This window comes from Paramisgurnus dabryanus, chromosome 19, assembly GCF_030506205.2.
Source record: "Paramisgurnus dabryanus chromosome 19, PD_genome_1.1, whole genome shotgun sequence".
NCBI classification, from domain to species: domain Eukaryota; kingdom Metazoa; phylum Chordata; class Actinopteri; order Cypriniformes; family Cobitidae; genus Paramisgurnus; species Paramisgurnus dabryanus.
The window spans coordinates 1,103,506-1,124,593 of record NC_133355.1 but is presented as its reverse complement, the minus strand read 5'-3'; the positions used below and the strand labels follow the sequence as shown (position 1 = coordinate 1,124,593).

Below are 21,088 nucleotides of genomic sequence, written 5' to 3'. Positions count from 1 at the left end.
TTTGTTTATTCCGTTGCTAGGGTACTAAGTTTGGTTGCTAGGGAGAAAATTGGCATCCCATAATGATCACCCTTCAAGCCACAAGTAAAACGGTCCAACCCCCGTGTCTCTACAATGTTCTGATGCGGAGATATAAGGCTTTGTTTATTCCGTTGCTAGGGTACTAAGTTTGGTTGCTAGGGAGAAAATTGGCATCCCATAATGATCACCCTTCAAGCCACAAGTAAAACGGTCCAACCCCCGTGTCTCTACAATGTTCTGATGCGGAGATATAAGGCTTTGTTTATTCCGTTGCTAGGGTACTAAGTTTGGTTGCTAGGGAGAAAATTGGCATCCCATAATGATCACCCTTCAAGCCACAAGTAAAACAGTCCAACCCCCGTGTCTCTACAATGTTCTGATGCGGAGATATAAGGCTTTGTTTATTCCGTTGCTAGGGTACTAAGTTTGGTTGCTAGGGAGAAAATTGGCATCCCATAATGATCACCCTTCAAGCCACAAGTAAAACGGTCCAACCCCCGTGTCTCTACAATGTTCTGATGCGGAGATATAAGGCTTTGTTTATTCCGTTGCTAGGGTACTAAGTTTGGTTGCTAGGGAGAAAATTGGCATCCCATAATGATCACACTTCAAGACACAAGTAAAACGGTCCAGCCCCCGTGTCTCTATGATGTTCTTAAGCGGCGATATAAGGCTTTGTTTATTCCGTTGCTAGGGTACTAAGTTTGGTTGCTAGGGAGAAAATTGGCATCCCATAATGATTACACGTCAAACCACAAGAAAAACGGTCCAACCCCTGTGTCTCTACGATGTTTAGATCCAGAGATATAAGGCTTTGTTTATTATGTTGCTAGGGTCTTCATATTTTGTTGCTAGGGGCGTGGCTTAATACCTCAATAAGAATCCTAAGAGACTGATTGGATGCCTGAGTAAAATGAGCCCACCCCTATGTCTCTATGACACTCTGGTGCAAAGATATCCATCTGGGCTTTTTATAATGGTAGTCTATGGGAGATGTTGCTAGGGTACCCAAAATTGTTGCTAGGGGCGTGGCTTAATAGCTCTGGGGTGATCCTAAGAGACTGATTGGATGCTTGAGTAAAATGAGCCCACCCCCATGTCTCTAAGACCCTCTAAAGTGAAGATATTCCATCTGGGACGCTTTTATTCCCTTTTATGGGCATGTTTCCTGCCCCATTATAAGTCAATGGGAAATTTTGGGGGCCTCTTACACCCCAGGGGTACAGCTTACACCCCATTGTGAGGTATGTTCTTACACAGCCTGTCAGCCTCCTTAAATGTGGTAAGCCACAAGTTTCTACAAGTTTCTCACTCGCAGCTTTGACCCGTCAAAGTTTGTCTCAATGTTAAGTCAATGGAAATTTTGGGGTGTTTCAGCGCCCCGTTTAGGAATTCGGAAGGTCCCATCAGTTAGAAAAGATATAGCACACCTCGTCAGATCAGACCGAAAGTCTGTCCAAAGTTTGATGGCTGTAGCTTGAAAGCTCTAGGACGAGTTAGAGTTAGAAATTTTAGTCTCAGAAGAAAAGAAGAGGGAATAATAATAATAAGTTTAAGTGCAACAACAGTATGTTGGCTTTCTCAAGCCAACATAATAATAATAAGCTTAGATCGAAGAACAGTATGTTGGCTTTGTCAAGCCAACATAATAAGTTTAAGTGCAACAACAGTATGTTGGCTTTCTCAAGCCAACATAATAATAATAATAATAATAATAATAAGTTTAAGTGCAACAACAGTATGTTGGCTTTCTCAAGCCAACATAATAATCACCCTCTTCTTTATATTAATATTTTAGCAAATTACTATTGCCATTTAAAAAAAAATTTTGTATAGTTTTTTTTGCATTTATTTCGTGCATTTTTTTATTTTATTATGTGACACATTTGTCATAACATTGAGAAGCAAATATTAGATTAATCCACAGCAGATTTTATATGTGAACAGATTTCTTACTTTACTCCGGTCTCTTCAAGAGTTTTGTTATTCACCCAAACCCATCGACCTTCAGTCTCCAGATCATTAAGACCGATCCAGTGACTCTCTTTAATTTTAGACACCAGGAAGTCCTAACAGGAGAAAACACAAATGTTAAATATAGCTGCAAGCAGCGATTAGCGGGGTTCAAGCTATTTGGGATCACAAGACGTTTAAGGACATGGCCATATAGATATTCTGCATTGTATATTGTACACACACACGTTTACCTGAGAAAGGAGAAACAAGACTGTTAAAGAACAAGACTTAATATTGACATGGTTACACACTTATTTTGTATGTAGTTTTTTTAATAAAAAACATAAAAATATAATTCTTACTGCAAATGTCGTGTAAGTGCCTCCAAAATTATGTTCACGTTTCACAGCTATCATAAAGTGACATGAGTGATAAAACTGACAACTCAGAACAATTGAAGTGGTAGTCTTTCACTAAATGTGATTTTAATAGTATAACAGTAAAATCATGAAGTTAAAGGTGCAGTGTGTACATTTTAGTGGCATCTAGTGGTGAGGTCACAAATTGCAACCAATGGCTTAGTCCACTACTCACCCCTCGCTTTTGAAACACATAGAGAAGCTACGGTAGCCGCCAACAGACAAACATGTCATCGTCGGAGACAACTTAGTAAAAAAATTTGTCCGTTAGGGGCTTCTGTAGAAAAATTGCGCCACAAAATGTTGACTTCCATGTAAGGGGACCTTGGTGTATGTAGATAAAAAGGTCTCGTTCTAAGGTAATAAACACATACCGGTTCATTATGAAAGGTCTTTATACACCCCTGATAATATAGTTTTGTATATTATTTTGCATTTCTGTCAAGAGATCCTTCTAAAAATTACACACTGCACCTTTAAATGTGAACAGATTTCTATTAATGGTAGAATTAGTTAAAGAGTAATCATCTTCTGTGTTTTCTGTGAGTTCAAATGTCAGCCAGTGATTGATCCTCTTCTGCCATCTAGTGGACATAACGGAAAATTGCACCTAAAATCCACAATAAGGAATTTGAGTAGATTGCCTGATCTCAATAATACATTGTATGCTTTGTCATAAGCTTTAGGGTCCGTTCGTCAGGGCCATTTTCAAAATGACTGTGTGATAGCTATACTTTTTCAAAGTTGTTTTTGTATTTGATATATATAAATATATATAAATTAATTTATACAGTGTAGAGAAAATTGTACTGCACTGGCTTTAATGTTGTTGAGTGTAAGAACTGAAACAATTTAATAAAACAACCAGATACGTTATCTGAATGGTGGATGGTGTTATTAAATCGTGTCAATAACAAATATCATTTCATTTAGCAGATTCATGTTCATGTCCATTAATCGAGTACCATGAAGACTTTCTGTTTTAATTAGGTAAATAAAGTGAGGTGTGCAAGTTATTAAACCGTATATATTTTTATGGACAAAAGGAACATATACACAAACATGCTCTGCACATTTTGTATGTTTCTCTCATCTGAAACAGTCATTTTAGTTCATAGAGATCTATTCTGTAGGTCTTACTAAATGTTTGCTTGTTTAAATCTTTTAGACATTTTTTTTAACAAAAGTAATTGTTCTTATAGAACATATATATTCTTTGACATAGATATTATGTGCAAACATACAAGTATTTCAGATGACAGCCTCTGTCATATTATAGTAGGCCTAAAAGTAGTACTAAAGCTCTACATTTTTTTATATTTAACCGCTGGCTATGTCCATACATAACTGATACAGATGTGTTGTTTATATCAAATGGAGTTAATAACAAATGATGTCATTAAGCAAATGTCAGTCAGATTTGCTATTAAGCACTTATTAGTGTTTACACATGTGCTGTGCTAGAGTAAGTTTTCAGCAAATCATTTACATTTGAAATAACCAATTGTATCATAACATTACAATTTCATTGCAATAATTCTATAAACAATTATTAAAAACTTTATAAGATACATCATGACATGTTTATGTTCTGGAAAGTAGATTAGAATACTAAAGCTACTGATAACCAAATATATATTCTCTTTTTGTATAACTATTAGTTATTATTTCTAATGTTGGCCTATTATTGTTCTTTAAGGATCCACATATTTACAGCAATCTTTTTCATACCTTTAGGATTTGAAAAATTCTAAGACAACATTTGAAGCTTTATAACTTTATTGGGTTGTTTCCCACAGGTTTAGATTGATGCATGACTAGCTATTAGTTATGTAAAAACATTTAGGTACTTTTTACAAACAAACCTTATAAAAAACATTACTTGTGTACATCTTAAGACAAAACTATGGCCCAGATATATTAAAAGGTAGGCCAGTGTAAGCTATTTTCAAGTAAGACAACTAAAACTTAAGCCTAAATTTTAGTCTGGAACTACACTTAAACCAATGGTCAGTAACATTAATCTCTAAGACTAGTATTCAAAGTTAGTCATACATTTTTATCTTCACGATTGAACACAACTGTTTTAATTATCACGTGAAAAAATATTTAAATTATTTAAATTATATTTAAATCCAAATAGTAAGCAGCGGGCCTCCCAGGGCCGGCGTCATGGGGGGGCATTCGCGGGCAGTGCCCCCCTAAACAGGTTGTTGTGCCCCCCCTACAAAGTTTTTTATTAATTTAATATATATCAAGATTAATTGAAATAAATTAAACTTTGAATGTTTCATGACTTGTAATGTAATCAAATGAGGAAAATATAGTTGATATACGTTTTCTTTAATTAAAACAGACCAGTTTCTCTGATTCGATGTATTGCCGCATCTCACCCGTCTTACGTCTTTAGCATATTTCTGACTTGATACTTGCAACGTGTTTTTTCGCGGCATTTTATGGATCGTGTAAAATATGGATATTAGAACATTTAGAACGAACAAGCACCGCCTGCTTCATCTGACTTCATGCAAACACAGACTGGCTCAAACTCAGAGATTAGAGGTCGAGGTGGAATTTACAAATCTACAGTACACAGTTTTAAGGAAGTTTAATGTTCGTACACGCCGTCTTCAGCTATTTTAAAGGTAAGTTAGCGTTGTTTTAAATTACGTAAGCTTAAATGTGAAGTGTGGCTGTAGACCATTAACAGCATAACGACGTGATTATGGTAAAGCGGCTTTTTTAAAGCTAGGACGCGGTGTGCGCTGCGCTATGAAACCCATTCATTTCAATGGCTTGCGCCGCGTGAGGGCAGTTTGTTGTTGCATCGAGCAAAGCCCGAGCGCAGCGGAGCTCAGCTTGCGCTCACGCCGCGGTCGAAGTTCAATAGTTTTGCGCATAGTTTGTGGTCTTTTGCACTTTATACGGGAAAAGAGCTGACAGTCTGTACCAGTTGTATGAATGTGTGCTTGCTGTGTTTTTAATGTCTTGTTTTTGCAAGTTATTGTTGCTATTGCGTGCCCCTCCGTTGGAAGCCAAGTGCCCCCCTGTTAGTTATGGTCTGGTGCTGGCTCTGGGGCCTCCAGGAATAATTTTGAGAACCACTGATCTAGGGGACAGTTAACGTAACACACGTTGTTCTAGATGCAAATATTTCCGGAATGATGAGCCAAAAATCCTCACAGACACTTGAGAACATAAGACAAACAGGCCCATCAGTTTAGTTGTAATCGCACACCATTACACTGGACTCGTACATGGTTAATGCTGGCTGGCTGTTGGTCTCATGTTTTCTAAGATATGTAATTATCCTAATAGACCCTTATAAGAATCTGAAAGCAGATGTTATGTGCAAAATAACAAGTAGGTCAGACAAATATTTATGTGTCGTATACATATGCTATAGTCATCGTTCTTTGTTCTTAGGTTGTAGCGCCACCTAGTGGACAATCTCTGAAATCTTTTGCATGTGACCTCGGCCTAGGTCTATACATATGTGTACCAAATTTCGTGTTGATATCTGATTCCTATCATAAATGATAGCCATTTAAGTATTTGTGGCACCGCCTCTTCGTACTTTTGACCGTGGTATTGCGACGATGAGTGCAAAGTTCAACTTTTTTTTGATAATTATTGATAATCAGTGTCTAAGGAATATTCCAGCACTGGATTGGTTCAGATCGGTCAAAAAACCTAGGACTAGTTCGCAAAAGTAGGTTTATAAGAAAATGATGAATATCTAACAAACGATTTGACTGAGACAAGTGCTTCTTGAGGAAAAGTTGTTCATTGTAAGTACCTCTATTAAATGATATGAAGATCTTGTTGATATCTGAAACACTGCATAATACACAATCACTTAAACACTGAAAAAATGTGATAGCGCCTCCCGGAGGCCGAATTTTTTCTTACTCTGCACAGACCTTCATGGCCAAGAGACAAACAGGCCCAACGCGTTTCGTTTTGATCGGCCTCCGTTAACCCTGTCTAATAGCTGCTTTTTCTTGATTGGCCGATGGCGGCCATGGTTTTTGAGCTACGCGAAATTCCTTTTAGACATAGATAGTACCCTAGACAAGGAGCACCGGTGCCAAAGGTCAAGTTGATCGGTCGCATATTTCTATAGTTACAGACCTTCAAAGTTGAGGTGGTGTTATAGCGCCAACTAGTGGTCAAGCGTCGCAATTTTTTGCAGGTGACCCCAGAATAGTCCCCTGTATATGTGTACCAAATATGGTGTCGATACCTCTTTCCAATCCCAAGTTATAGCCATTTAAGTCCAAGAGGCTCCGCCTATTGGGGGCGTTTGGGCGTGGCTTTACGACGGTGAGTCGAAAGTTCAAATTTTTTTTGATAACTTTTGATATTCACACTCCAAGGAATATTACAGCACTGGAACAGTTCCGATCGGACAAAAAACCTAGGACTAGTTCGTTTTTATTTTTTTCGACAAAATCGAAAATAGCGAAAAAAAATTTATGACGGAAATGAAATCGGAGATATACGTTTTGTTCGTCTTGACGCAAGGATTCCAGTGATGTAAGACACTTGACATTTGGACAAGATTTGTGGGAGTTATGATCATCAACGCGTTTGTTATCGCTATAGCGCCACCTATAGGCCAATCGGGTTGATACTCTATCAACCTCTCCCCAAATTGGGTCCTATCATTTGGCCAAGTTTCAAGTCTCTAGGCCTTACGGTTTGGTCTGCACGTTCCGTTTTACGGCAAAATAATAATAATTAAAGCTGCAAGCAGCGTTTACCGGGTTTCGAGCATTAAAGCACATACAACATGTCAGATGTCGTCGACCAGGCTGATACACCACATCGCATCCAGAAAAACGTAAGAGATGGTCAGAAACGGTTCAGACAGACTATGTAGCTTACACACAGGTGCACCTATAGGACAAACATGTCACATCCTTAATGTTAAGTCATTCTGATAATTTGTTAACGAGAATTAGTTTTTCAGATTTATACCGTAAAATACAATTCAGAAATGGCCGTGTTTAGTTGAATTACAAGGCCATTGAGTCGGGTTCAAGCGATTTGGGACCTTAAGACCTTTCAGGGCATGCCTGTGTAGTTTTGCTGAATTGTACAAAATAAATTATAAAAAATAAGCTACCTCACACACCTGTTCAAAGTCATCAGCAAAAAAGGTGCTATCATTCAGTGAAATGTCTCCCTCTCTTCTCACGAAGCATTGACAAATAGAACACTGAAGGAAATGTTTGTGGTGCTTACAGTGGCAAAACTTGGGTCACAAAATGTTAAAATAGTGTAAAAAAGTCAAACGAGCCGAACCCCATATCTCTACGATGTTCTGATACAAAGATACAGCTCTTGCTAAATGGTTGCTAGGGTATTCTGATTGGTTGCTAGGGAGTGAATTGCAATCCACCAATGATTATACTCAAAGCCATGAAAGGCATAATCCACGATGACTCATGATTTTAGATATAAGGTTGCAGTATTTTTAAGTCAAAATAACAAATAACCACTAGGTGGCGCTATAAAAAACTTGTGCATGCAACGTCATGAATGTGTTACATCTAGCTAGTATCATGGCTATACACTTAAGTTTAGTGAAAAAAACTGTTGTATGACCATTGTGCTAGCTCAACGTCAAAGGTTTTGTTCAATTATGAGGCCAACTAGTGGTGCAGGCATACCATTTTTTTTGTATTGCCTCAGACTCTGCTCAGACATCAGCGTATCAAATCTGGTAAAAAAATATCATTTCGTTGCGGAGTTATAACCATTTATGTGTAAAAAACACAAAATTTGGAGTAAATTTTTCGTTTTTTGCAATTTTCGGCCATTTCTGATGGAAATTTTAACATAACGCCAATAAAACTTTTTGTTCAGAAGGTAATACAATATTCTTCCTATGGTTGTTTCGAGTCGATCGGAGGAACCCTCGCGGAGTTATTCGCGCATGTTTTTTAAGCGCTATTTTCCTGTGCAGAACCAACCGTAAAGCAAAACCTGGCATGCTTGGTATCATTGGACTCGGCAACAATTCAGGACTCCAAGGAAAAACGTCGCATGAAAATACGTTAAACTCAGCCTAAGTTATAAGCATTATTCGATTCGTATGACCACTAGGTGGCGCTGTGACGAAACGATGCATGAAACCTCAGGCCATGACTCTCATCACAAATACCAAGTGTCGTGTTGATACTTCATTCCTGTCCCCAGTTATAGCCAATAATGTTCTAGTGCCTGCCCACAATTCAGACGTGTGGGCGTGGCATGTTGACCGTGAGTCGAAAGTTCAACTTTTTTTTGATAATTATTGATATTCAAACTCCAAGGAACATTTTAGCACTGGAATGATTCCGATCGGGCGAAAAACCTAGGACTAGTTCGTTTTTATTTTTTTCGACAAAATCGAAAATAGCGGAAAATTTTTCATGACGGAAATGAAAACGGAGATATACATTTTTTAAGTTTGGAGCCAGGGATTACAATGATACCAAACACTTGAGTGTATGATGGCCGGTTTAGGAGTTATGAGCCCAAACGCGTCGGGCATTGCTATAGCGCCACCTATGGGCCGATTTGGCTGGTTCACTGTATCTGAGTAGCCTGCTAATATACAACCAGTTGACCAAGTGGCAAGTTTCTACGACTTACGGTTTGGCCTGGGCGACGCGTTTTAAGGCGGAAAAATAATAATAAATATAGCTGCAAGCAGCAATTGCCGGGTTTCGAGCTTTAAGGCAACGTCAAAAACCTCACACGTCGCTTACCAGGCGGAGCAGTTACACCCGAACACAGCCACAATGAATGATAGACCACCTCGCTCCAGAAAAATGAAAGAGATGGTCAAAAAAAGATCATAAAGACTATGTATGCTTACACACAGGTGCACCTATAAGACAAACATGTGATGTCCTTAATGTGACGTTATGAGGATAATTTGTTAACTAGAATTAGTTGTTCAGATTTATAACGTAACATACAATTCAGAAATGGCCGTGTTTAGTTGAACTACAAGGCCATTGAGTCGCGGTAGGGTGCAATGGTGCAAACAGACTGCACACGTGTACATAAGACACAAACACAGCAGCGCAGCAGACCGCAAGGACCTACAGTGAACAGCAAACACAGCTGGAAAGATAATGCTTGACTTATTTAATGTCCTTCTGAATTGTGTTATGATAACCCCAGGACTAAGCATAAGGCAAAACTGGGCATGTTTGGTATCGTTGGACTCTACAACTATTCAGGACTCCTGTGAAAAAAGTCCCATGAAAATACGGTGACTGCAGCCAAAGATTTAGGTTTCTAAAATATGCTTCCGAACACTAGGTATTGGTGCTACAATACTGCATGCTCCCTCAGGTCCTGACTGCCATCAGAATTACCAAGTACTGTGTCATTACGCATACGTTTGGCGAAGATACAACCTTAAATACATTAGCTATCAGCAAAAAAACAGCTCTCATTCAGTGAAATTTCTCTGCTCTCTACTCACTTCTAAGTGAAAATAACAAAAAACCACAGGGTGGCACTACGACAAAATTGTGCATGCAACGTCAGGTCATGACTTTGTTACATCTAGCTAGTATCATGGCTGAACACTTTAGTTTAGTGAAAAAAAACAGTTGTAAGACCATTGGGCTCGCTCAATGTCAAAGGTTTTGTTCATTTATGAGGCCAACGAGTGGTGCAGGCATATTATTTTTTGGGTATTGCCTCAGACTCTGCTCAGCCATCAGCGTATCAAATCTGGTGAAAAAATGTCATTTCGTTGCGGAGGTATAACCATTTATGTGTAAAAAACACAAAATTTTGAGGTAATTTTTCGTTTTTTGCAATTTTCTGCCATTTCTGATAGAAATTTTAACATAACGCCAATAGACTTTTTTGTTCAGAAGGTAATGCAATGTTCTTCCTATGGTCGTTTAAAGTCGATCGGAATAATCCTCGCAGAGTTATTCGCGCATGTTTTGTAAGTGCTATTTTTGCTGTGCAGAACTAACCGTAAGGCGAAACCTGGCATGCTTGGTATCGTAGGACTCGGAAACAATTCAGGATGCTAAAAAAATAACTCCCATGAAAATCTCTTGACCACAGATAAAGTTATAGGCGTGAAAGTTGTAACCATTGCATAATCACAGTATTTAGTGCTATTTTCCCCGTTATAGCGCCATCTAGCGTCCAATCGGCGAGCTTTTTATATCATGACCTTAGACCGATGGCCTACACATATGATTTAAGCCCCATGATGATATCTCAAACGCCTCTCGAGTTATGGCCGTTTAAATGTTTTAAGCTCCGCCCAGTACGGTTTTTGGCCACTCCTTGCGTGTTTGAATACAAATTTCAACTTTTTTTCGATAATTATTCATATTCCCACTCCACGGAATCAATCAGCTTTCGTTAGGTTCAGATCGGATGAAAAACCTAGGACTAGTTCGCAAAAGTAGGTTTGAACGTTATCGCCAATAACTAACGAACCGTTTGATTGACAGCAACGCTTCAAGAGGCAAAGTTTTTCGTCATGAACCGATCTATCATATGATGTCATGTTTGTGTGTGTATGTCAAACGTCACGTGATACAGGGACCGAAATACGGTATTACGCCCCCTAGTGGCCAAATTACACCACAAATCTTACAGGCCTTCAGGAGCAGTACACGAAGAAGCACAGTGCATTTCTTTCCGATCGACCTCCGTTAACCCTGTCAAATCAGTCCTCAACATTCATTGGCTGATGACGGCCATGTTTTTGGAGAAACACCAATGTCCTTCTAGACCCTCATGGTACATTGCACAAAGACACACCATACAAAATATTAAGTGTTTCGGGCTAACGGTTGTGTAGTAATAGCCATTCCCGAGCTCAAGCCTGTTATAGCGCCACCTAGTGGCCAAAATCTGCATCTTTTTTACTGTGACCCCGGACTGAGCTAGTACACATGTGTACCAAACCTCGTTAAGATATCTCAAACCGTTCACCAGTTATAGCCATTTCATTGATGGTAGGCTACTTCCTGTATGGAGTTTTGGCGCCCCTTAGTGACCCTAAAGCGTAATTTCAAATTCTGTTCGATAATTATTTACCTACTCACTCCACAGATTTCTCCTGCATTGGAACGGTTCCGATCGGGCGAAAAACCTAGGACTAGTTCATTTTGGCTTGAAATGTATATTATGCAAATTAGCGGAAAAATTTGCATACCGGAAATGAAATCGGAGATATACATTTTTTAAGTTTGGAGCCAGGGATTACAATGAGACCAAACACTTGAGTGTATGATGTCCGGTTTAGGAGTTATGAGCCCCAACACGTCGAGCATTGCTATAGCGCCACCTATGGGCCGATTTGGCTGATTCACTGTATCTGAGTAGCCTGCTAATATACAACCAGTTGACCAAGTGGCAAGTTTCTACGACTTACGGTTTGGCCTGGGCAACGCGTTTTACAGTGGAAAAATAATAAATAATAATAATAATAAAACAGACAAATACAATAGGTTTTTAAGCACTTCGTGCTCAAAACCCTAATAAATAAAAATCTTAACAATTACAATAGGGTTTCAGCCCTACGGGCTTGAACCCCTAATAATACTGTTAAAAAAATTGAGTCTGATCCTTGATGTATACACATTCAAGTTAATTATAATATCTCTTATTCACCTGTTCTTTTTGGCTGGTTATAGTAACCAGGTCAGCTCCCATTGAAACACACACAGCACGACTGCCGGCCCAGTCTCGTTTATCAGTGCTGAAGTAAATCATCCTACGCCAAACTGTCCAGCCATCCACAGAGAGATCGCCAGACTGAGCTGTAAATGAATTAAATTATATCAGTCATATAATAAAATACATAATGCAAATAATATATATTTGGAATTTGGTAGAAGTATTGTTGGTAGTTGACAGAATTTAAAAAAGATCATTTTACTTAAACACATACCTATAAATATTATATTTAGAGAACTGATAATCTTGAAGTGGTCTCTTAATTTTGATTGAAACTTATATAACTTACCATTATAAAGGGAAGCTCTTAGTTTGTTGTTCTTGGCTTTTATTTCATGAAGTTCACTTTCCATGGCTGATACAAAAATGATTACGAAGAAAAAAAAGCAAAGTTATTAAAAAATATGCCCTCAAAAGACTGAGATATATATATATATATATATATATTAATGACACAATCAGTTTTATTTACAAATTTTTAGGGGTGTGATGAGATCTTGTGATATTAAAATGTGCATGAGATTTCTCAACGAGGTGAAATCACAATATCTATTTCAGCATAAAGTGCTGAGGCATTAGTTATATCACATAATGTTTGTTTATATTACATTATGGATTATAGCTGCACGATTAATCACATGTCAAGTTTGTTTGCCCCCTCAAATTTTTTTTCAGCACCAGCCGCCTCTGGTCTTAATCGAAAATAGCTTGCATTGACAAATGAAAATGATGTCATTTTAAAGAACTATATATATAGTTCTTTAGGTAAAGGATAATATATATTATCCTTTACAAAAAGAGAGTTGATCTCCAACTGTGGTGTGGTTGGCTGTTAACCCTTTATATTTTCTCTCAATGACTGCAAAAAAATGAATCAACAATGAAGCAAGCTGATAAAGCTGCTATTAAAAAATTTGGTAGCACTTTATTTTACAGTACGTGTACTTACCTTAGACATATATGGTAAATAAATTGTACTTACCAACAAATGTGTGGTACTTACTTTAAGGTATCTACATGATAATTAATTGGTATCATTACTGTACTTACCAGTGGTACATACTTTGTAGTCATTATGTAACTCTAGTTAAGTACTGGGTAATAACAGATACATACTTATAGGTATACTGTAACTATTGAGAAACATTACTGTACTGTATAATGTTCCATGCAGTTACCATGACGTATTAGTGAATGTACCCAGTAGTTAATGCATAGGGTTATTTAATGCTTGGTTTAAAGGACAAAGATACTGAGTACCAAAATGGCACATCAGTAATGTTTGTTCTTAGTTATCATATTCGTATGGTATAAGTGTAACTTACACTTGCCTGCAGGTACCACACACTTATTGTGTATATACAATTTGTAAGTACAGTAGTGTTTCTCGTTAGTTACAGTATACATACTGTTTTTACTGACTTGTGGCATTAATCTCTTGAGCCGACAGTTGCATTAAAGCCCTTTGGTGCTGTACGTGCAGTGATTCAAAATCTCCAAGATTATTATTATCTGATAAAAGAAAAAAATATCAACAACAGTAATGTGACTGTAGGACAACAACACAAAGTTTATTGACAGCAAGTACAGAATTTATCAGTTATACTCACACAGGACCCCCAAAACACAGAGACCACCAAAAGCAAGAACAACAGAGACGCAGAGATCCAACAGAAGAACTTTAGTACACTTCGATTGAGTCACATCTCTCTTCTGATGGACTCCTGTGGGATTACCTGAAGTAACAAGTTATGATTGAATCAGTTATATTTGACTATTAAACTATTTTAGCCTAATCTAAAATTAAAATAACCGTGACAAACTATATATCTTTGGAAAGCACTAAGAGTGTAGTTTTTGTATTTTACCCCTATGTTCCAAAGAGAATGATGTAAATACATATGATGTAGTGCATGCTGTAAGTTTGAAAAAATAAACTTCGCCAACATGTCTGAGGATAACACGTCAGCCGTGTCACTGCTGTCACGTGACTTCAGTCTCATGCACACGATTCACAACAGAACCGGAAGAGAAGACAATGCTGAATAAAGTCGTAATTCTTGCTATTTTTGGACCAAAATGTATTTTGGATGCTTCAACACATTCTAACTGACCCACTGATGTGAAATGGACTACTTTGATGATATTCTATTAACTTTCTGGAGATGGACATTATACCGTACGTAGATTTTCAATGAAACTCTTGGACTAAATATAAAACATATTAAACTGTGTTTCTGAAGATGAACGGAGGTCTTACGAGTTTGGACATGAGGGTGAGTCTTTAATGACATTATTTTCATATTTGGATATTCTCTCTACTAACCCTTTAAGTCAAATGTTCACCCCTTGTATCTCCAGTGACAGAGTTCTTAACACCCATGAATGCATTCTTTAAAAACCATATAATGTTATGTCTTGTCGTATTATGTTCATTTGAATAAAAAGTATTTTTAATTTAACATATATTGCAAATGTGGCATTAGCTGAAAATATATTAAAGAAATTCAGTACTAAAAACGTACACAAATGTTATACCTGGTATATCTTTTTAATACATTGGGGTACTGCAGTAAGGTTAGTTTAAAAATAGAATCATAGTATTAGTTCAAACATCACTAATCACTATTCACCCCTGTGCTGTGTATCAACTTGTGACAAGAGTTTGCAACCAATGACACCGTCTGTAGCGGCCAATGTTGGTAAATCTTGTTTATTTAACCCTTATGTGTTGTTGTGGCCATTTTTGGCCATTTATGTTATTTTTAGTCTTAATTTGGCCACAATTTTCTCTGTGTTTCAGCAAATGGAATGATTTTTGCTGACAACTATTATATTTACACATATTTTTTAAATGAAATTAGATTTTTCAAAAACTCAACAATATACTGTGGGCAAATTTACTACCCTTTCGTGTTTTTTTCCAAAATGGCCACTAAATTAAATGGCTGTAAAAATGTATCAGATTTTTTTGCATTAATCTGTTAATCAACCTTAGTACTGATCAAAACTACCAAATGTTTAAAAAAAATCCATGCTTTTAACTGTTTAATTGTCAAGTTTATAAGTGGTGTCACTGATTTGGGAAAAAACACAAAATGACAGATTTTCAATATAAAAACTGATTGTGGACTGGATTTTCTTTTACCCTTTTCACAGTCTTGGAAAAGTAAAAGATTAATTAAAAACATTTGCCTTGATGCAATTTTAGTTTTTGTGCAGCATCAGATTTAATTTTAAATTTTAAACATTCATTTTTGCCCCATTGACTTCCATTATAACAACATTTTTTGATTTGACACCTTACTATCATGCATTTTTGATTCTTTGTGGTTTTTCTTTTTGCAAAGAGGTAAAATTTGTCATTTTTACTGTTGATCACCATGTGGCACCATTAACCCTTTAGTAGGCCTGTGCAAAAAACAGAGCTTTAATTCTGGCTTGTACATAGAGTTATATGGAGTATCAACAGTAAAAATGGCAAATTTTACCTCTTTGCAAAAGGAAAAACCACAAACAATCAAGATTGCATGATTATATAGTATGGTGTCATGGCTTTGCAATCAAAAAATGGGGTTACCCATTTTGAAGTCACTTGGGCAAAAATGGCCACAAACCATAAATGAGGGAGAAAAAATTAAATCTGATGCTGCAAAAAAACTTAAAATGCATCAAAGCCAATGTTTTACTAATCTTTGGCATGCCCAAGACTGTGAAAAAGGTGAAAAAAATCCAGTCCACAATCACTTTTTATATTGACAATCAGTCATTTTGTTTTATGTCCCCTCAAATCTTATGAACTTGGCAATTAAAGAGTTTGGTAGTTTTGATCAGTACTGAGGTTGATTAACAAATTTATACAAAAAAATTGAAAAAAATATTAATCTAATACATTTTTACAGACGTTTAACAACACGAAAGGGTAGTGAATTGGAACAATGCACAAGGGTTAAATAAACTTAAACGGCTATAAATTTTTTATTTATTTAATATTTACAACTCTAGAAACAGTGAAAATTTTTAAAGTGTCTTCTTTAAAAAAGAGACCAGGATAAGACTTCTAGACCAAAGAATGCCAGAATTATACTGATGTGAAAGGTGCACATCATTCAACCCCCCCCCCCCCCCCCACACACACAAACACTCAGAAAGGGGGTGACAGTTCCCACGGCAAGGGGTTAATTTTATCATCATAATGGTAAATGTCAATATTGTAGGTCTTTATGTAAAAATAATTGACCAACATTGTTGCCAGTTAATAAATAAATGATTGCCTTCATTTATACGCATATCATTGGCTAGTCTTGCTTTCAATACTGAAGGTCTGGTGTTTTTTGCTGCTTTTTCTGGACAAAGCCCACCTGCGAGCTCTTTGACCGACATGTCAAACAACCAATCACAGTTTATTTCGTCTAGCGTCACGTTTTGGACTCCCCACAATAACGAGCCGGCTGGCGGCAACAAGTCAGTTATTGAAATAACCAGCCAACCGAATGCCATCTAAATAAACAACATTACTCACAATAGAACAACGTTGTGCACTTCATTCACAGCCACACCAATGAGACGCTCCCGTTAAACGTCTGTTTGAAGCATATCTCTCCACTTTGTAACACCTACAAGCAATTCAGGAGAACCGAACTTTTTGACTCCACTAACTGCCTCAAGCAAAACTCTTGGACGTCTTTTAGAGAGTCTATGCTGCGAACTTTGCATATTTTTGAGAATCCAATGTTTAGCTGATCATGATAACTGGTCATTATTATCCACGTGAACACGACTGATTCTCTTCCTCAATGGAACGTCAGAGCTTTGTTTTCCAGGGACCGAATCTAATCGCGACACTCGCGTCTCCTGGAAATCCAGTTTATTTCAACCAATCAAAGACGACTTTATCATTCTCACAGGGTTTCCAGAAAAGTGTACGAAAAAACATCAGACGTTTAGCCAACAGTCTGTGGGCGTGACGTCTGAGGCTGAGACTAATCATCGGCCTGCTTTTATAGAGCCACTAACACAGGAAGTGTTCTTGTGATCTATCTATAATCTTACTTTTAATATATGATATCCTCCAAAAGAAGAAAGTTAACAGAAGATTAGCAACAATAACTTGCAAAAACAAGGCATTAAAACAACAAATACAGCCCTCTAAAAATGGCCGGGTTATTTTTTGACCCATAATGGGTAAATATTGGACAGAACACGCTGCTGGATTAAAATTTACCCCAAGCTGGGTTAAAAATAACCCAATGTTGGGTTGTTGTTATGCAACCATGGATAATAATAATCCAACAATTGGGTTAAAACAACCCAGCATTGGGTCAATTTTAACCCAGCAGTGTGTTCTGTCCAATATTTACCCATTATGGGTCAAAAATAACCCAGCCATTATTAAAGTGAGTGCAAGCACACACTCATACAACTGGTACAGACTGTCAGCTCATTTCCCGTATAAAGTGCAGAAGATCAGAAACTAATCAGTATTACCATAATAGGTCTATAGCCATACTTCACATTTAAGCTCACGTAAATTAAAACAATGCTAATTTACCTTTAAAAAAGCTGAAGGCGGCGGGTGTGAACATTAAACTTCCTCAAAACAGTGTTCTGTAGATTTGAAAATTCCGCCTCAACCTCTAATCTCCAAGTTTGAGCCAATTGGTGTTTGCATGCAGTCAGATGGAGCAGGCGGTGGTGGTTCATTCTAAAGGTTCTAATATCCATATTGTACACGATCCATAAAATGCCGCAAAAAACACATTGCTAGTATCAAGTCACATTAATATGCTAAAGACGAAAAGACGCAATACAACCATCAATCAGAGAAACTGGTCTATTTTAATTAAAAAACATAATAACAACTATATTGTCCTCATTTGATTCCATTAAAGGTGTAGCGGAGGATTTTCTCGAATTTTAGGAAAGAACCGCCTTCTCCACTTTTAAAAAAAATGCAATTGCGCAACACTCCTGATTGACAACTAGGAGGACCAATAGTCTTGATGATCCACCCGGTAAAAGAAAATCCTCCGCAATACCTTTAAAAGTCATAAAACATTCAATGTTTCATTTATTTGAATTATTCTTGATATATATTAAATTAATAAAAAACTGTGTAGGGATGCACAACAACCTCTTTGGGGGGGCATGGCCCATGAATGCCCCCCTTGATGCCGGCCCTGTCTATAACATTGTATATGAATATTGGTAAGCACATTAAAATACACATTATTAGGCAATTTAATTCTTCTGTTTACAAAATAAAACTTTGTTACACACTCAAACTACTGAAATCAAATTGGACAATAAACAATTACTTCAATTAAAATGAGTAAATGATGTTCATTCTTACCCTTACAGTAAGAGGCTTCATTGATTGATAAATCTACAAAATCAGTATTTCCATAGATTGGGTCCATGTTAACGAGCTGACAGCAAATTATACTTCAGAAAAGGAAGTTCACAACAACCTTTGTTCGTATCTTCTTAGAAAACCACAAAGGAAGTGAAACACATGAGTGAGGTTTTAGTCTATGTTTGTTCTTCAGTTTGCTCACTGGGAGGTACAGATAAAAATAGTTTGGCATAATTTTGTTTTAGTGAAATATTTTCTTAAAGCTGCATTAAAACGGTGCAAACTTGGAAAAGCCTTGTACAAATAAAACTGAGTTTTTCGAAAAGAAAAAGGATCGTTCACTTGTCATAATGTATTTGTCACAGGTCGGAGCGGACCACAGATGTTGCGAGTCACGGCCCTTTCTAGTTTCCACCTCGAGGAGGTCCCAAAGCCACCCCAATGACCAGACACACAGAGATCGTAAGTATAATTAAAACAAACTTTATTTAAATTACTTAAAAGATATGGGAATGGGGAAAAGGGAAGCTAAAATCCAATGGGTTGGATAACACACTCTTGAGTCTTCGTGACTCAGTCGCAGGTAGGTCTCAGGGGGATCTTCACTCGTTTCCTCTCCTTCCTTTGCGACGATTACAGTCCGTTCCCTGGCTTTTGTGTCTTTTGGTTTGTAGGACACCAATCTCGAGGCTCCCGCCTTTTTCCTGGGCGTAAGGAGAACAGAGGGTGAGTATTGGAGGGAGCGAGTATCAATACCTGAGTCGGTGAGTGCACGACCCCAGTCAGTCCAACCGAGGTGTTCCTTCTCGTCTTGCGGGCACGAATGTGAGTGTTCCACTGGTTCCCTAGATGGAGGCACAGGTGAGTACTGCAAGAGGGAAGTTACTCGAGCCGCGAGGGAAAACACAGGTAAGTATTGCACAGGTGCCTGGGGCTTTACTTTCTTTGGTGGCGTACAACACAATCTGGTAGTCCTTGGCTATGGACAAAGGTAAGTGCTTCACAGGTGACGAGGGCTTTACTTTCACTCTAGTGGCTCGCAGCGGTGGGCCAAGGTAAGTACTGCACAAGTGACTGAGGCTTTACTCTCACTCTGGTGGCTCGTAGCTGTGGGCAAAGGTAAGTATCTCACAGGTGACTGGGGCTTTACTCTCAGTCTGGTGGCTCGTAGCTGTGGGCAAAGGTAAGTATCTCACAGGTGACTGGGGCTTTACTCTCACTCTGGTGGCACGTAGCTGTGGGCAAAGGTAAGTACTTCACAGGTGACTGGGGCTTTACTCTCACTTTAGTGGCTCGTAGCTGTGGGCCAAGGAAAGTATCTCACAGCTGACTGGGGCTTTACTCTCACTCTGATGGCTCGTAGCTGTGAGCAAAGGTAAGTATCTCACAGGTGACTGGGGCTTTACTCTCACTCTGATGGCTCGTAGCTGTGAGCAAAGGTAAGTATCTCGGAGGTGACTGGGGCTTTACTCTCACTCTGATGGCTCGTAGCTGTGAGCAAAGGTAAGTATCTCGCAGGTGACTGGGGCTTTACTCTCACTCTGGTGGCTCGTAGCTGTGGGCAAAGGTAAGTATTTCTCACAGAGACCTAGGGCTTTACTGTGGCTCCAGGTATCACAACTCAATTTACGGGCACTTAGCTGCAAGCGGGAGGTAAGTAATTTTCCGATGACTGGGGCTTTTACTACTACTTCAGGTGGCGTACAAACTCAATCTGCCTTGCCTTGCCTAGTTTTCCCACGACTCGTCCAGCTTAGAGTGGCTACTGACGACACAAACACAGCATAACACTGCAAGGTTTCAAGTGTACACACTCACGGCAAAGACAAGGACTCACCCACTGCACTCCACACACTCTAAGTGAAATAAGGCCAGAACCACGGTTGACTAGGACTTGTCCTGGGATTCGTTGGGTGTTGTTGATAGTGGAGGGCCGAACTATAGAAGTTGCCTTCGCGGCTTCTTTTGTCTTCATGTACTTGTACTTCCCGACTCGCCCAAAACTCTGCTCCGTAATGGGGCCGCTAACCTGTTTACCAGATGCTCATAACACACGCCTGAATAATGCACTCTCCACAATGATGTACAATACAATGTCCAGAGTTACTCACAAATGACGATAACACTCTTCCTTTATCTCCTTCTTCCTACAGCTGTCCAGTCCTCTTCACACCATCAGTTATCAGTCGCTGGGGATCGCCCTTGACGATGCTTCCGGTGAGTAATTCCTATGACTGTTACTCAAATACATCAGTGGTTTACATATGCTGTCTCATCAAAACATAATTTAAATGTTGTATACTCAGCCCAGTTGCTAGTGTCCTTGTCTCTTTCTTCACCCAGTCAATAATATCCTCCGCCTTCACAAATGCTGACTCTGCCCAAACCTCTACTCTGCTCGCCGGATCGGCCTGAATGAACTCTTTTTCCGTGGTGCTCCTTTAACACAACAACTTTCACTACTTTCTTTTGCCTCCTTCGGCCCCGCACTCTTTCCACTCGCTTCTTAGCGATCCCCAGATCAACGGAGCTTTTAGACTCTTCAAAAGGTGTGTGTGTGTATGTTTGGCCCGCCCTTGGCGGAAAGTAGCTCGCCCCGAAATCTACCGCTCTC

The 21,088-nt window shown here is 38.5% G+C and overlaps 1 protein-coding gene across 1 annotated transcript in view; it reads right to left on the bottom strand.

The window, feature by feature from the left end:
• Window positions 1-18,548, bottom strand: part of LOC135775167 (C-type lectin domain family 4 member D-like) — a 36,831-nt gene extending 18,283 nt beyond the window's left edge. The window contains exons 1-6 of the mRNA XM_065285199.2: window positions 18,472-18,548; window positions 13,730-13,855; window positions 13,542-13,631; window positions 12,409-12,474; window positions 12,054-12,202; window positions 1,978-2,090 (exon numbers count right to left, since the gene is read on the bottom strand). Coding sequence (XP_065141271.1) covers window positions 1,978-2,090; window positions 12,054-12,202; window positions 12,409-12,474; window positions 13,542-13,631; window positions 13,730-13,855; window positions 18,472-18,538 — 611 coding nt within the window. The 5' untranslated portion in view covers window positions 18,539-18,548. The remainder of the gene's footprint in view (window positions 1-1,977; window positions 2,091-12,053; window positions 12,203-12,408; window positions 12,475-13,541; window positions 13,632-13,729; window positions 13,856-18,471) is intronic.
• Between the last annotated feature and the right edge of the window lie 2,540 nt (window positions 18,549-21,088).